Raw genomic sequence first — 17,992 nt, forward strand, 5'->3', positions numbered from 1 at the left:
TCCTACCTTTAAAAAGTTATGAGTTCAGAAAATAATCTCAGGCTTCATTTCCACCAAGGCGTTAAAAACAAGCATTAAAATTCCACAACTATTTATGGAGCTGGAAAGCTGAAAATGCAAATATTCTTCAGGATCAGTTTATTGATGTGCAACTTTTAATTCGGGCACATGCTTGATGTTATTTTGTTCAGAATTCTCGCACAGAATTCTTTCACAAAATAGATGATCATCGAGGCAGGTCTGTGTCTAACCGAGAGGGGCTGTTCAGCAGAAACCTCCTACGATCAACTTTTCCAGATTCCTGTAAAAGAAAGTCTCTCTTATTTGCATGGATCTCTGTTTCTGCTGGAGGCGATTGGTTCAGGAGCTGCGGGTTAAACCAGACCCTGGGAGGGGCTGAAAATCTCGGCTGCAAGAACTGTTTCCAGTAGAGATAGTGGTTGTCACACACAGACACACACAGACACACACACAGACACACACAGACACACACATCCTGGGGTTTCACTGAGTGACGAGCAGTCTGTGGGGGTGGGGGGATCTCCGAGTGTCACCATGGAGGTCTCAGCTGTCTGAGGCTGGAGTCTGTCCAGTACATGACCCCCTGTTCCCACGATGAGCTGTCTGGATATTATGTACCACACGTATGGAGCATACCACCCTTTATTTCACAAGCACCCAGCGTATGCAGCACAGGTAGGACTCGACACAGAGATCGATCATTTCTTAATGGGGGGAGGGGGAGGGGGTGTTTAAGAACCCCGAGTGGTATCTGCAATATGGCTCAGGGCAGAAAGATTGAGCGGCCACTCGGCTCGAATTGGAGCAGACTGTCCTGAGGCAGGGTCACACCGGATCCAGAACGTTAACTGTTTCTGTCTCTCCGCAGATGCTGCCAGAGCTGCTGAGTTTCTCCAGCAGTTTCTATTTCTGTTTTGAGGTTGAGGTTTCTGTTCTCCGAGGGGTGAATGGTACAGGCGCAAACTGAGCCGTGGTTCCGTGGGACGGAATATTTCCAGTCGGGCACTCCGCTTTGGGAGAAAATCTGTCCTTACTAGCAAACCGATTGAAACTTCTTTTGAGATCTCGGGCTGTATGGTGCCGGGGGGGCGGTGGTGGCGGGGTGTGGTGGTGTAAGGAAGGACTGCCAGTATTTTTTTTGCTGAATTGAAGCCCCCGGGAGTGGTGTGGCCCCCGGGTAAAACAGCAGTTTTGGGGAAATGCCCTCACTTAGCAGGAGCTCAGAGAGATATCTCCGAGCAGACCGTGAGCAGATAAACACAGACGGCCCCAGCGGCGTTTCTGTCTCCATCGTTCCTTAAATCTTTTGCCAAAGTTTACCTTCCTCTCGTTTGAGGTTTTAACGTTCTGTTTGAACCTGCTGTTTCGGCGGAGAGAGAGTCAGGTCCGTAATGTTACCCCGGTCGGGTTGGGACGGAGCAGGGAGAGTGCTCGACCCTGAGCCGCTCTGCGAAATGTTTTTTTTAGGTTTCTGCTCAGATTCTCATTTGAACAAAGTCAGCGCTTTTTTCTGGTGAAGGCGAACTGTGTCTGTGATGTGCAAAAGTTTCTGTAATTCCAGATCGGTAATGCTAAGGGCTATGGTAATCCCAGATATATAATATCAAGGGTTATTGTAATCCCAGATATGTAATATGAAGGGCTACTGTGATCCTAGAGCTGTAATATCAAGGGTATTTGTAATCCCAGATATGTAATATGAAGGGCTACTGTGATCCTAGAGCTGTAATATCAAGGGCCATTGTAATCCCAGACCTGTAACGGCAAGGGCTTTTGTAATCCAATTTCTGTAATATTAAGGGCGATGATAATCCTGTAATATCATGGGATATGTAATTATCAGAGTTGCAGTGCCGAGGGCTGCTGTAATCCCAGAATTATAATATCAGGGCTATTCTAATGCCATTGTCAGATGTCACACGGCGCCAGGTTCTAGCACAACAGGTTGATTTGAAATCACACGCTTTCAACGCAGCTTTCTCCAACCCTGTCCAACGCTGGCACCTCCACGTAATATTTAATACACAGTGCTATCACATGTAGTATTGACATTCCGCACCTCTCTCTTTCTCTCCGTGTCTCTGTAAGGCATGCATATCCCGCAACCCTCCTTCTCTCTTCCTCAAAGACATTCAAATCCCGCACCTCCTTCTCTCCCTCTGTGTAAAACACTCACATCCCCACCCTCTCAGTGTGACACACTCAGATCACACACACCCCCTCCCCGCTGAGGCTGTGCTGCCAGGCAAGGGGGGTGGGAGCAGAGACGGCGTCGGGGTTGGTGAGGGGGTGGTCGTGATGGTGTGGGAGCGAGCGAACGGGATGGGAGAGTTAGTGAATGAAAAACCGGGAGGCGGTGGGTTTATTACTGGAATCGAATTGTGTCACCGCCGACACGTCGTTGTTTAAAACGGGAAACTGAGTGACGGAATCGGAACGAATTTCCCGAATCCGACGGGGAATTATTTCCACTCTGTGAGAGTCCGGGGAGAGTGTAACATCAGAAAAGGACGGGTCTCGGTGATACAAGGCGAGAGGAAGAGCACTTTCCTAACCCTGACCCTGAGCCTATCACAGCGGGTATCACAGCTCTCTGTGCTCTCACAGGGCGATAGTAACCCGCTTACAATGAAACTCAGGCTGAGTTCTGAGGAAGGGTCACTGGACCCGAAACGTTAAACTCTGATTTCTCCCCACAGATGCTGCCAGACCTACTGAGCATATCCAGCAATTTCTGTTGTTGTTGGTATTGACTTATCTGTTACGGCAGAATTGTTGGGAATTAAAGTTCATCCCCATTCCCAAAACAACCCTGTGAGTGTGAAAGGGTGTGGAGGTTGGGGGTTTCTGGGGGTGGGGGGCTGGGAGCTGGTATCTGAGATAATGGGAACTGCAGATGCTGGAGAATCCAAGATAACAAAGTGTGAAGCTGGATGAACACATCAGAGAGCTCTCTGATGAAGGGTCTAGGCCCGAAACGTCAGTTTTTGGGCTCCTGAGATGCTGCTTGGCCTGCTGCGTTCATCCGCCTCCACACTTTGTTATCTGGGAGCTGGTATCTGCTTCTTTCTGTGTTGAACTCCGAGCGCCAGATATTATAGGAATGCAGGAGTTAAACTCAAATATTTGTTCGTTTAATTGATATGCTACAGTACAGAACGGCGTATGTGACAAATGTACATGCACAAAGTTATTTTGCGAATCAAGTATATTTGTGAAATGCAAACAAAATGTCTCCCAGCCTCCCTGACCATTGTAACGACCTGCAATCTCCTCCCTGCAGGCTCTCTCTGTTTACCCGCGAGTGCAGGGAGTGGAGATGGATGGCGTATCCAGCGGCTCTGGCCGCCCCTTGGCTCCCGGTAAAGAGGATTCCATCAGGGACAAGGAGAGACCTGAGGCCGAGTACATTAACTCTAAGTGTGTCCTCTTCACCTATTTTAACGGGGATATCAGCAGCACGGTGGATGAGCACTTTACCCGAGCATTAAGCAGCTACAGCCCTGAGAGCAGGAGCTACAAACCCAGGAAAACCACTTCGGGCTCATCAGGTAAGGGAGCTGAGTGACCAAATGGCATTTCTGCGGCTTGTACCTCTTCCTACCCCGTTATTTTCCCCAAATGCATCAAATATTGTTTTTCAAACAACGATTTTGAACTGTGCTATCATCCAGATAGTGTATGGAGAGTTCTGAATTTCATTTTCTGAAGGGTCGAGGCCCGAAACGTCAGCTTTCCTGCTCCTCTGATGCTGCTTGGCCTGCTGTGTTCTTCCAGCTCTACACCTTGTTGTCACAGATTCTCCAGCATTTGCAGTTCCTACTATCTCTGTGTGTATAGAGAGTCATAGAGCTGTACAACAGGGAAACAGGCCCTTCGGTCCAACTCCTCCATGCCGACCAGATATCAGATATAAATCTAGTCTCATTTGCCAGCATTTGGCCCATATCCCTTAAAAACCTTCTTATTCACCTACCCATCCAGATGCCTTTTAAATGTTCTACTTGTAACAGCCTCCACCACCTCCTCTGGTAGCTCACTCCACACACCCACCATCATCTGCGTGAATATATTTGCCCCGTAGGTCCCTGTTAGACCTTTCCCCTCTCACCTTAAACCTGCGCCCTCTAGTTTTGGTCTCCCCTAACCTAGGGAAATGACCCTGGCTATTCACCCTACCCGTGCCCCTAATGGTTTCATAAACATCTATAAGGTCACCCCTCAGCCTCCGATGCTCCAGGGAATATAGCCCCAGTCTATTCAGCCTCTCCATTTAGATCAAACCCTCCAACCCTGGCAACATCCTTGCAAATCTTTTCTGGGCCCTTTCAAGTTTAACAGTACGTTTCCTATGGGCGGAAGACCAGAATTGCTCTCAGTATTCCAAAAGTAGCCCTAGCCATTGCCCTGTACAGCCATAGTATGACCCCCCAAACTTCTTTACTCAATACATTGACCAATAAAGGAAAGTGTGCCAAACACCTTCTTCCTTGTATAAAAGCCAAAGAACAGCGGATGCTGTAAATCAGCAACAAAAAAAACCAGAAGTTGCTGGAAAAGCTCAGCAGATCTGGCAGCACCTGTGAAAAAAAATCAGAATTAATGTTTCCAGTGGGTGATCCTTCCTCAGAACCGGTAACTTCTGACCACTTCACTATCCCGCCTACCAGCGCTTCCACTTTCAAGGAACTGTCTGAATCTGTCGGGAATTTGCTCGCTGGGCCATCAGCTCTTTCTCCAGGCTCCAGTTTGGTGTCCCTGCCCAGCACAGAGAAATCTGTGAAAACTCCTGAAGTTCACCGCCGCTTTCAGACATTGTTTCGTTTGCCAGTATCTGGAGTTCTCTGTTTCAGGTACCTGGCTCCAGCAATGTTCTGAGATTGTAGGAACTGCAGATGCTGGAGAATCCGAGATAACAAAGTGTGGAGCTGGATGAACACAGCAGGCCAAGCAGCTTCTCAGGAGCACAAAGGGTCTAGGCCCGAAACGTCAGCTTTTGTGCTCCTGAGATGCTGCTTGGCCTGCTGTGTTCATCCAGCTCCACACTTTGTTATCGTAGAGCTGGATGAACACAGCAGGCCAAGCAGCATCAGAGGAGCAGGAAGTCAGACGTTTCGGGTCGAGACGCTTCTTCAGAAAAAAAGGGCCGAAACGTCAGCTTTCCTGCACCTAAGATGCTGCTTGGCCTGCTGTGTTCATCCAGCTCCACACTTTGTTATTCCAGCAATGTTCTGCTCACGGCCCTCAGAACGGGACTCAACCAAAAAAAAGGTATTTCAGGTATAAATATTTTACAGGAGACTGTAGAATCCTCCTTCATTAACAACCGTCACCCTAGCCGAACCGAAATGAGTAAATTGTGGCACAGAAACGGGAAGTGGGTCAAATTTCCGAATCAATGACTCAGTTGGTGTCGGGGGCTTAGCTCTCTAGTGTCCCTACCTCAGGACGGGGAGGCCAGCCTTCAAGGCCAACCTGCTCCAGATGTGTGTAACAGCATCTCTGAACAAGTTGATTAGAAGATGCGTTTAAAAAAAAACTATTCGGTTAATTATTCGCGCAAAGTGAAAAATACACTCTCCCCCTTCCACGCCACATTCTTTCCAGGAATCTATACTGGAATAGTGATCCCAGACAACCCGTCGACCCATGTTTGAAATAGCACATTCCTGTTTCTCAGTTGGATGAAACTGATGATAAATGCTTACCAGGAACTTCCCGTTGTTGCACACACCTGCCAATTCAGACCTTGATGGTTACATTAACCTCAGCCCCCACCCCACAACGAGAAGCTAAATTATTACCTCGCACAAGCCGGAAACAGATCAAACCAGAGAACAGGCGAGAGGAGTGCTAAAAGAAAGGAACTTGCCTTTATATAGCGCCTCAGGACCTACCAAAAACACTCTGCAACTAATGAAGCAATTTTTAATCAATAAAAACAGGAATTGTTGTAGAAACTCGACACACAGCAAGATCCCACAGACATATGATAATCGCCCGACAGCCTTTTGAAGATGTTGGTTGTGAAATAAATGAGCCAAAGTGAAGAAATGTCTCTACCTACAATTGACAAACCCGAAATGTCCCAGTCTCGAACTGTGCGACCTCCTGGACTGCAAATAGGGAATGAGACTGATCGGTAAAGACAGGACTGTTTTCTTCTCTCTCTCTCTCTCTCTCTCTTTCCCTCTCCCTCTCTCTATCTGGAATGGGTCCTTTCTTCAGACAAAAACACAGAAAGTGCTGGGAAAACATAGCAGGTTTGGCAGCACCTGTGGAGAGAAAGCAGAGTTAACGTTTCGGGTCCAGTGACTTCCTTAGAACCCTGCCAGACCTCCTGAATTTCCCCACGAAAATACCCCCAAGTCCGGCGGCCTTTCCCTGTTCCCAGATAACGTGGAGAGTAAAATCACAAAGCAGTGCTGACAATTGGCCTGAGACTCTCACGAATCCTTCCAGGATGACGCCCCAATGGGATTCGAACTAAACTCCAGAAAGTTTGTCAGGCATAAATATTTTACAGGAAACTGTAGAATCCTCTCTCATTAACAGCCGTCACCCTAACCGAATTGAAATGAGTAAAATGTAACACAGAAACGGGACTGGAGTCGAATTTCCGAACTGCGTTGTGTTTTTAGGTGGGCTTCATGATGAAATAACAGTGAAAAATACACAGCACACTCTGCCCCTCCCAGCCTCTCCCCGCATTATTGTATTTCCTGGTGTATTCAATGGGGAGCAGACTGAATAATGTCAGCAAATAGCAGCGTCAAGAGATCAGCTTCTTTAATCAGTTACACATCTGCAATCTACAGCCCCAGAATAGAACGTGAGTTTCCAAAAATGCTTTAATGTTAATAGACTCGGATTTGACCTTCTGAATTCTGGCTAATAATAGGATTGTTGTGGACCGGGCCTATTTTAAACATTGCATTGCTTAGTATTCTTATTTAACATTTCAAATTCCAATTGTGGCCAGTTAATAGAACGGGAGCTCCCGGCTCATCGCCCTCACAGCACCTCGCGGATTTATTTTGTTCAGTGCTCATTGCCTTGAACATGTCCAGAAGAGTCTTCCATTTATCCTCAAAGCAACACAGCCCCTCCGGCCAGCTGCTAAACACAGCAGAGCCTTCCCTGAAGTCGCTGCCACCACCTTTTCTGCAAGCGGTAGCGACATACGCGATGGGCCGAACGGCCCCTTTTGTTGTACCCCGCGCTTCACTCCTCCCCGCTCCCCGACTTTCCCCACATCCTCATATAATATCAACGTCAAGCGGAAAAAATATTCTTGCTTTCATTAACACATGACAGCGTTGGATAGGAACCCCTCCCCTCAGATCACTCCTTCCCCAGCCCAACACCCCCACCGCTCACACCCTCCAGCACCTCCCCATACTCCAATGGCATTTTCCCCTGCAACTGCAGAATGTGCCTCACTGGTCCCTTTACTTCCTCCCCACTCCCTGTCCTAGGCCCCAGACACACCTTCCAGTTACCTGCATCTCACTCAATCTCGTCACTGCATTCACTGTTAGCAATATGATCTCCTTTACATTGGGGAGATGAACGACAGACTGGCCACATCTCTGTGGAACACCAATGCTCTGTCCATAAGAATGGCCCCGAAGTTACAGTTGCCTGCCCCTTCAGCACAGCGCTATGTTCCCCGGCCAACATTCCTGTCTCCGACCTAATGCAGTGCTCCAGTGAGGCTTAATGCAAGCTGGTGGAACAACACCTAATCTTCACCTCACATACTTCAGGGCTCCCCTTTCAGTTTAACAATTTCACTTTCCTCCATGTTAGTTACTTCCTCTCACAGCTGCAGGTCAACCCCAGGTGTTTTTTTTAAAAGGGCTGCTCCCAGCGCAGCCAACTCATTTTCAGCAGTTTATACTCTGTGCTAGCCCATATTTTGGTATTTACCTCTCTCAGCTTAGCATCAGCAAGTTCTATGTTTGCCTATCCCTTTTTTCTGTCTCCCTCTCTGGGCATGGTCTCTACATACTCTATATATTCTTCACTGCCACCCCATCACCACATAAATGCACCTCTTTCCCAGCTATTTTCAGCACTGGCTAAGGATCACTGGACTCAATGTGTTTTCTCTGTACAAGGGCAGGACCTATACAGTTAAAGGTAGGGCCTTGGGTAGTGTTGTAGAACAGAGAGGTCGAGGGTTTCAGGTACGTAATTATTTTAAATTTCCATCACATGTAGACAAGGTGATTAAGAAGGCATTTAGCACGCTTGCCTTCATTGCTCAGACCTTTGAGTATATGTATTGGGATGTCATTGTTGAGGAGTCACAGATGTTGGTGAGGCCACTTCTGGAGCACTGTATGCAGTTCTGCTCACCCTGTTATAGGAAGAATATTATTAGATTGGATCTGGTACAGAAAACATTTACCAAGATGTTGCTGAGCATGGAGGGTCTGAGTTATGAGGAGAGGCTGGATCGGCTGGAACCTTTTACACTGGAGCATCGGAGGTTGATGAGTGACCATATAGAGGTTTATAATATTATGTGGGGCATTTTTCTCACATAAAGGAGTTCAAAACTTGGGGGCATACTTTTATGGTGAGAGGAGAAAATTTTAAAAAGGACATGAGGGACAACATTTTTATACAGATAGTGGTTAATGTGTGGAAGGAACTGCCAGAGGAAATGGTTGATGCAGGTATAGTTACAACATTTGAAAGACATTTGGCTAAGTATATGGATAAGAAAGGTTTGGAGGGAAATGGGCCAAATACATGGAAGTGGGACTGGTTTAGTTTGGGAACATTGTAAACATGGACTAGTTGGACTAAATGGCCTATTTCCATGCTGTGTGTCTCTAGAAATGTTGCCAGACTTGCTGAGTTTCTCCAGTTTTCTTTGTTTGCTCTAGATTTTGAAATCTGCAGTTCTTTGTGTTTATTTGAGTCTTGATTTTTTACAGCACTTTTGGGAATACTCAGTTGGGTATGAGAGTGGTCTGGCCTGGGCTCAGGATGAGTCAGGGAATGACCCTGTGTCTATCCATACCTAGGCAGAAACTAATTCCATGCAACCTTACACAACGTTTTTTGTAATCAACTGTTGCAGCAATATCATGAATGAACTCAGGAGCAAGTGGAACTTGAACCTGGGATTCCTAGTTGAGAGGCAGGGTCACTACCATTTCACCATAAGAAGCTCTCAACCTTACACCTCTCATCACTGGAGGGAAACATGGCTACAATTCATAACCACAAAGGTCAAACCATTCTGTAACTCCATCAAATTGGCCTCAACCCATAGTTTCCAACAAGTGGAAAAGATCAACAAAACAGATAGCTCATGGCATTTCTGTCTGTCTGAGATCATGGTGTTTTACAGAGGCTCCAACAGCCAAACTTTCCATTTGCCATCTTGTTGACTGGTTTTAAGTTATTGTTCACTGTTAAAGACAGGGCTGTTTCCTTCTCTCTCTCCCTCTCTCTACCTGGGCTGGGTCCTGTTTAAAGACAGAAACAGAAATTGCTGGAGGTCTGACAGCATCTCTGGAGACAGAAACAGAGTTCATGCTTCACATCCAGTAATCCTTCTTCAGAACTGAAAATAGCTAGGAAAATCTAGGAAAATGTAGGAACAGAGACCTTGGGGCAATGTTCCTTGCAAGTGGTGTCACAAGTAGACAAGGTGGTGAAGAAGGCATTTGGCACATTTGCCTTCATTGGTCAGAGCATTGAGTATAGGAGTTAGGACCTCATGTTACACCTGTACAAGACATTGCTAAGGCACATTCGGAGTACTGCGTACAATTCTGGTTCCCCTGCTACAGGAAGGATGCTATTAAACTGGAAGGGGTGCAGATAAGATTTACAAGTATGTTACTGATCGACTGGAACTTCTTTCTCTGGAGTGTAGGAGGCTGAGCGGTGACCTTACAGAGGTTCATAAAGTCAAGGGGACATAGATAAAATGAATAGCCCAGGCCTTTACCCCAGGTTAGGGAAGTCCAAAGCTAGAAGGTATAGGTTTGAGGTGAGAACAGAAGATGTAAAAGGGTCCTGAGGAGTAACATTTTCACGTAAAGGGTGGTGCATATATGGAATGAGCTGCCAGAGGAAGTAGGAGAGGTGGGCACAATTTCAAAACATAAAGGCATTTGGACATGGAAAGTAAAGATTTAGAGGGATATGGGCCAAATGTAGGAAAATGAGACTAATTCAGTTTAGGAAACCGGGCTGGCATGGACAAGTTGGGCCAAAGGACCTGCTTCCATGCTGTCTAATTGTACCACCAAAAACTGCGGATGTTGAAAATCTGAAACAGCATCACAAAGTGCTGGAGAAACTCAACAGGTCTGGCAGCGTCTGTGGAGAGAAAGGAGAGTTAACACTTTGAGTCCAGAGACTCTTTTTCAGAACTGAGTGTTGAGTTACTCAAAATGTTAATTCTGTTTTGCTTTCCACAGACACTGCCAGACCTGCTGAATTTTTGCAGCATTTCCTATTTTGGCACAGTTTTTTTGGACAGTTTGAGGGGAGGTGTGAGCAATGAGGAGGGGAATTCTATCAGTATTTACAATGCTAACAATAAATTCCTAACTAGCAATTTGGAGAACAATAATGAGTAGTGAACAACTTGCTATGTGTGCTTAACAACCGAGTTAACAAGGTGTAGAGCTGGATGAAGACAGCAGGCCAAGCAGCATCAGAGGAGCAGGAAAGCTGACATTTCAGGCCTAGACCCTTCTTTTGTGAAGCCAATTGCAGCAACTTTTTATCAACGTGAAGACCAGTTCCACTGTTGTAACACAGCTGTAATGGGGTCCCTTCCTCTGAGCTAGGTGCCCTAATTCAAGAATCACCTTTTCCTGAGGTGCATAATGACATCTCTGAACAGGCCAATGAGGAAAAACTAACCAGAGTTTCTGGTCTGAAAAGGGAGTGAAGGTTTTAAAACAATATCAGAAACTGCTGGTGAAACTCAACATGTCTGGCAGCATCAGTGGAGAGAAAGCTGAGTTAAGGTTTCAGGTCCAATGACGCTTCTTCAAAATGGAAGTTTGAAGTCACGTGTCAGTCAGTAACTCCAGCCTTGCCTTTTCTCCTCTCTTTTTCCAGAGGGCACTTCTCTGACTCAACGCAATTTCCCGGCATCTTTTTGGGACAGTAATTACCAGACTCCGGCTCCTTGCCCAGCCTCAGCAGTGAGTAGTAATAGCAGCAGCAGCAGCATTGACTCACCCACTTCTGAGCTCCATTTCAGTTCCGCAGAGCCTTACCCGGGTCCCATGCACCCTCACCTGGCCCAGCCACCAGAGCACTGGCACTACCCGCTGGGTGCCTCCCTCAGCTCGCAGGGCGCAGCGTATCATCACTCCAGGACTATCCGCGAACTCTATCCAGTCAACCCCAACCTGGACCCCCGCTACAGCTCCTTGCTGGTGCCGACACTGCGCTCCACCCGACTGCAGCCAGCCATCTCCGGCCAAGAGACCAGCTCCCCATGGACAGGGGTCTTCCCAACTGCCGAAGTGACACAGACTTTAAACTTAAACGTGGAAGCAGGTAAGCCTCTTGGCCAATTTTAAACAGAGAGAAGGGCCCACTCTGTCAATGTGAAATATGACTAAACTAGGGCAATAGCTGCACTCTTAGTGCAGTGTCCCTGCCTTCAACCCTGGAGGTCTTGATTCAAGTCCCAACTGTTTCAGAGGTGTGTCATAACCCATCTGAAGAGCTTAATTAAAAATATCTAAGATCATTGCCCAATAATTGCAACCTGCAGCATTGCAGACAAGGACTGTCTTTTATTCCAACCTTCAATCTCTTGTTGGATGAAGATCCCTTGTAAATGGAATTACTTTTTTTATTAAAAATAGATAGTAATAAGAAATCAATTCATCACTTCTTGTTTGCTCTGATCTGTGTTCTTAACATTAATTAATTTTAACCTTTACTGTGACTTACATTGCAAAACTGAACACGCCACTTTCACTTTTCGATTCACAGCTGGTTTCAGTTTTAAAGTATATTTGGGGGCGATTTTTGACCTTGTTACTTCACATTCACCCAGTAATTTGGCAACTTTATGACCTTCTGTTTCTGATAGTCGGTTATTTTCCCCTCTTCCCTAGCATTTACTTTTGATTGTGTTTCTTAAATTGTTTCTTAAAGGTTTGATTGATTGTATGTAAGGGCCCATCCCCAGGAGAGAGAGCACAGCCTCTGAATAGAGCTAAGAGTTCCTCACAGTGAGCATGGGCAAGTTACAAATTTACTTGTTGAAACCATTCATTAGTGCAATTGCTTGACTTCATCAGTCAAAGTGTAGAGTATAAAAAATGGCGAGTTATGTTGTAGCTGTATAGCACTGTAAGTAGAGCACATTTGGAATATTGCAATCAGTTCTGGTTGCCACACTACCGGGGGTACAGAAACAGTTTACCAGGATGTTGTCTGGTTTGTAGGGTGTTAGTCATGAGGAGAAATTGGACAAACTTTTTCACTTGAACATTGATGGCTAAGGTGACCCAATAGAGGTTTACAAAATTAAGAGAGGCAAGGATAGAATGAATAGTCAGTCTTTTTTCCCAGCATACAAATGCCAATTACTAAGTGACATAAGCTTAAGTTGAGAGGGTGAAAATTTAAAGGAGATATGAGAGCTAAGTTTTTACACAGAGAGTGTTAAGTGCCTGGAATACATTGCCAGAGGAGGTGGTAGAAGCGGGTACAATAGCAATGTTTAAGAGGCATCCTGACAGACACATACATATGTGGGGATAGAGGGATACCTATAGCATAGAGAAAAAAAGCTTTTGTTTAGAAGGGCATTATGTGTCCATGCAGGCATTGTAGGCCTAAGGGTCTGTTCCTGTACTGTACTGCTCTTTTTTCTTTGATAATTGCGATTCCTGGGCTGTTCACTTCCTTTGCGGTTCATTTTTTTACTTGGTTTCCTTTCAACCTTTCTTTTCCTTCCATCTCTCTTTCTTGTCAGGTCTTCAGAACCACGACAGAGCTAAGGATGTGTTCTGGTTTTAGACATGTTTGGCCACCAGGGTTAAGTGTTCCAGCTGTAATAATGTACTGTGATCTCGGTTACAGCTCAACCCTGCTGTCTTCCTGGAGGACTCCTCTTCAGCTGATTTCTGGAAGATTCTGGGGGCGATATAGAGGAAACTTCCACATGCACACACACAAGACATAGGCACATTTGTTTGTACATATTCCATGTCAACAATGGACTTGGGGCTAAGCTCTCTCAGACTGAGTGGGAGAATACATGCAAAAATGTTGTAGGAAAGAGCATTCGGTGAGATTATCCCATGGAAGGATTCCTTCAGCTCTCATGTGACTCTGAAACTGGAAAGCAGAACTGAAAAGAAATGACAATCACAGTTTTTATCATAATGAGATTGAGTTATCATTTCCCCACTTTTTGTGATTTTTTTTGATGTGAAGAATTTCGCAGTGATTAAAGGACAAAAAAAAATCAAAACGTGCCTCAGTGGAAATGTGTGTTCTTTGGGTTCTGTTTTTCCAGAGATTTTGCTAAGAAAGGTCACTTTATACCCATGAGTTGGAATTACTGCATGTCGCCAAGAGTGGCTCAAATGGTACCGTGAAATGAGAAAAAATAATTCAATTTTTATTTCAACTTCCAAAGTGGATCTATCAAGGAGAAAACAAAACTTATAAGAAATATATTTATCCATTTTACTTTCTTATGTCAAGTATTGCAAAAGGTAGTGGAGAGGATTTGATAATCGCATTTTATGAAAACGATGGAAAATGTGGATGACAAATTGATAGAATTCTGAGGAAGGGTCACTCGACCTGAAACATTAACTCTGATTTCTCTCCACAGATGTTGCCAGACCTGGTGAGCTTTTCCAGCAATTTCCATTTTTGAGTGTGACAAATTGATTGAGTTGCCTCATAGACAGAGGAAGGTGAATTAGTTAAGTATGCGGTGCAGCTAGAATGTTTAACTCAGGCTGCAGATACTCCTGGAGTTCTCATTCCACGCCTTGTGCCTGCCCTACAGTACTGGCTCAAAATGATTAGGTTCCTGTCGTGGATCGTCTTTGTAAAGGAGAGAAACCTTATCTTCTGAGAACTGTCCTCTGTAATTCAACATCTTGTAGATCAGCGAAAAATGTTCGGTCAAAAATTGCTGTTTCTGTACAGTATCTTTTTAATTCAACCAAGCAACTCTGCTGATCCCGCTCCCTATTTTGCGAACTGATATCTTCCGGGGTTGGCTTAATCCAAACTCCCTATGGCTTGCAGCGTTTGGAAGTGTTTTCAGTGTTAAAGAATGACATAAGTCCATTCTCAATGAAGCATTGGTAGTTTAACCAGAAGATCCTCTGCTTTGTAATAGAGATTAATAGTTTTAATCAATTTGTTCAGAGGTGAGACTTGAACCGAGGTCTTCTTGGCTAAAGACAGGGACACCAGCACTACAAGACCCTCCATACATTAGACAACTTGTTTGGTCATACAATGACACGCCTCCAAGGCAGGTGGGATTTGAACCCAGACCTTCTATCTTTGAGATGGGGACACTACCATTGCTTCATAAGAACCCTTTTGTGATAGAGTGTAATATAAGACAGATTGGTTCAGTTGGTGTTGCACCTGCTTTTGACTCAAAAGTTAATGAATTCAATTCCCACTCTAGAAACATGAGTACGTAATCCAGACTAACACTTCACTCTAATACTGCAGGAGGATGACACTGACAAAGATCTTTCAAATCTAGTGTTTTTCTTCAGATGAAGCATCACCTTGCTGCTTCTGTGGGTCTGAAAAATCCCATAGCACCACTCAAAGATGAGTGCTGGAGATTTTCGTCATCTGCTAGCTGTTCATTATCACCTTTACTAAAAATAATTGAATGGTCAGGTGAACACACTAGCCATAAGAACACTTTGTGATGAGTTGACATTGTAAAAAAAGAGTAGTATATAAATGCAAATATTTTCTTTGACTTTCTTGAGCTTGCTTGGTTATTTCAGTCTTCCCTTTGGTTTGTGTACAGTGCACAGGGATTTTGTGGTGAGCTTCTTGCTTAAAAATAAAACTACAATCAAAATGAAGAAATTGCTTCATTGCATAATACTCTTCAAATGTAGAAATCTAATTGATATTATAGTTTATATATTACCGAGACTGATAGTGGAAGGATCTTGGGCAACTTACTTATGTACAAATATTTTAATGCCTTCTACAAGCTCTTGCAGATTTGAAACAGCCTTAATTACCTGAAACATCACATTCATGGTATTTGGTGAATCTTAGGTGTGACTGGTATTTTATGAAATTTCAAGGAACAACTTTTTTTGTTATTGCTATCCAGCATTGCTCGTCTAAATGGCTCAATGTAGTTTCATATCTAATCTTGATTGATACAGTTTTAAGCCAAGATGACTGTCATACAATCATGAATGGTTATCTGAGCAAACACATTCTTCTGCACTGGATGAGTTCTGTGAACAATAGATTTTAGCTGCATTTTTCCTCCCCAGCTGACTCTACTTAGGTCTGCTGTCATAGTTTGGCTGCTCCTGATGTCTTCTCTCTCTTCCCAGGAACAGATATGGTATAGCTAAATACTGTCTACGATTTCTCCCTTCTGATTTCTGCATGTAACTTTCCTGTTGATAGGGACATTTATGTTAACCATTAACAACGTGACTCCTACTCCCATATTCAGTATCACAAGAAGTTGTATAGTATTTAGAAATACATCTGACATTTAAATAAACACAAGTGTTAATTAATTGCTGGCATGTTTACTGAAAACCTGCCTCTTCCTTTGTGGAAGCCTGATTTCATATAATGAGCCTTTTGAACGCTACATACATTGTCAAAAGATATTAGGGAATTCTTGGAAAATTAGATTATAAAATCTAATCCTCTGAACAAAACAATTTTGTGTAGTTTGTTGCTTTTACAAAGAAAACATGAAGTCCTTTTATAGATATAATAAGCTTTAACTAATGGTGGGTTGTAGTTAACGGGATCAGTCTTGTTCAGAGTACATTGGTAAACATAAAACTGACCTGAGACATACTAGTGGCATTACAGACACTGATTTGAGAGCCATGTGGATTTTGAGCTATAGGATCCAGCAGTTCCAAGTTATACTGCTGGATCTGCTTCAATTCCTGGTCAGTGAAAGTTGCGATCTATAGAGGGGAGTATATTTGCTCTGAACAAAATCCAAATTATAATCAAATTTCTAACATTGCTAAATAGCAAATATAACAATTGTCTCATTGTCAATCCAAGAGACTGCAAAATGAAAACTTTATAGAGTTTTAAGTGAAGAAGAGCTAGTCAGAATATTTAAACAATATTTTTTGGCTATTTCATTGATTTATGCTACTATTTTAATGCCATTGCAGAGACAAATCCATTTCACATTGATGAAGAACGCTTAGTATAACTTGCTGCTATTTTTGCACTACAGGACTATCCAAAATGCAAAATAGGAGTGCCACAGTACTCAGCAATGAAGTGTTTAACTAAATATTATTACACCTCATCACTTAAGTGCATACACAAAAGGAATGTAAGCCTTGAGATATACACATTTAAAGTGTTTCATGTCATTTACACTGGTTTGATGTGAATAAAATTAATTTTAATAAGGAGGCAAGTTATGCTGTTTTTGAGGTGACCTTATTAATGTGAGCAAATGTGCTGTTTCAAAACAATGACCTGTTTATTATGCTGTATGTTAAAGAATGTCTACATCGGAATTCAATGTATTGTTGTAAACACAACAACGTGAAAATGAATTTAACTATTTATAGGTATTCCTGTCATCCATTTTTATTATTATTTAAGTGTTAATATTTTGCGCTTTTGTGAAAGTCGAGCAAAAAGGTGTATCCCCCATAATGCAAATTAAAACTTTTATTGTACCATAGCATAACGTGATTAGAAAGAATGTCAGCTTTGTATATCTAGTTTATACCTGAAGGCATTTTGTTATTATTAATGCTGCACTTATTATATTTAATTAACTGTTTAACTGTTGTTGCCTTCCAACTTGACAAAACATCTAGATTGTAAGATTTTGGATGTCATATCAGTGCTTAGTCATCTATCTCAGGTAGCTCAAAGAAGTTGAGAGGCCAAAATAAGGCAAATTATACACAGAGTTAGTTTGGAGAAAATAGGCATGATAGGTTAAAAGGTATTTTCCTTTCTCATTATTGTAATAAGTTCCATCATTGGTCCTGAATTTGAGAAAAAAAATCACTGTAATTTGCTAAGAACATGTACAATAAACTAAAATATCTTTAGCAGTATTTCAAAGATTCAAAGAATTGTTGTGCTGTGCAAGGAGGTCACTTGGCCTATCATGTCTACTCCAACTCCCCCAATTATTAAAGCATTCTCCCACCTTTTTCCATATTCCTGCACATTGTTTACATTCAAATAATCATCCAATGCAAGTTACTTTAAATCTGTGCCTCTCAATTCCGCTTTTTAATAATTAGAAACATTTTGTCCCTGTCTACTCTATCCAGACCCCACACAATTTTGAAAACTTGTATCAAATCTCCTCCTTTCCAAGGAAAACAGTCCCAACGTCTCCAGTCTATCTTCAAAATTATCATGCCTCATTATTAGAACCATTCTTGTAAACTTCTTTCAACTTCTGTCAACTGTGCATGCACATCCTTTCTGACAAGTGACAACCAGAACTGTGCACAATACTTCAGCGGAGGTATCATTAAATTATAATTTTAAGACATTTATGTAAAAGAAACTATTGTACAACATTTCAAAACCTTTTCTATCACAACTATTCCCAAGGTCTTTCACCCACCATTTTCTTTCAGCTTATCTCAAATCTTGGTGTTTTTTTTTAAGTTTAATCAGCTCTGAGATGGTTCTTGTATTGTAGATCATAGATTTCTAAATCATCCTGGGTTCTGTTTAATTGTGTTTTGCAAGTATC

General features: G+C 43.3%; 1 protein-coding gene across 3 annotated transcripts; it reads left to right on the forward strand.

Moving 5' to 3' along the window:
- The first annotated feature begins 378 nt into the window (after positions 1–378).
- LOC125465057 (transcription cofactor vestigial-like protein 2) lies at positions 379–17,211 on the forward strand. Of its 3 annotated transcripts, none has more exons than XM_048558135.2 (4): positions 379–696; positions 3,305–3,572; positions 11,125–11,571; positions 13,007–17,211. In XM_048558135.2, the coding sequence occupies exons 1-4, from the start codon at positions 616–618 to the stop codon at positions 13,048–13,050; spliced, it is 840 nt and encodes a 279-aa protein (XP_048414092.1). In that variant the 5' UTR covers positions 379–615; the 3' UTR covers positions 13,051–17,211. The 3 variants fall into 3 exon arrangements, with proteins under 3 accessions (XP_048414092.1, XP_048414093.1, XP_048414094.1); XM_048558136.2 differs by having other exon boundaries at positions 380–696; positions 13,114–17,211; XM_048558137.1 differs by lacking the exon at positions 379–696 and adding an exon at positions 2,322–2,377.
- The last annotated feature ends 781 nt before the right edge of the window (positions 17,212–17,992 follow it).

Source organism: Stegostoma tigrinum, chromosome 24, assembly GCF_030684315.1.
Source record: "Stegostoma tigrinum isolate sSteTig4 chromosome 24, sSteTig4.hap1, whole genome shotgun sequence".
Lineage (NCBI taxonomy): Eukaryota > Metazoa > Chordata > Chondrichthyes > Orectolobiformes > Stegostomatidae > Stegostoma > Stegostoma tigrinum.

Bases quoted from the DNA above. Each gene is read 5' to 3' on its own strand.
- LOC125465057 (XM_048558135.2), top strand. From the start codon at position 616: ATGAGCTGTCTGGATATTATGTACCACACGTATGGAGCATACCACCCT. The intron at 3,573-11,124 runs GTAAGGGAGCTG...CTCTTTTTCCAG, and splicing joins AACCACTTCGGGCTCATCAG to AGGGCACTTCTCTGACTCAA. The intron at 11,572-13,006 runs GTAAGCCTCTTG...CTTTCTTGTCAG, and splicing joins AAACTTAAACGTGGAAGCAG to GTCTTCAGAACCACGACAGA.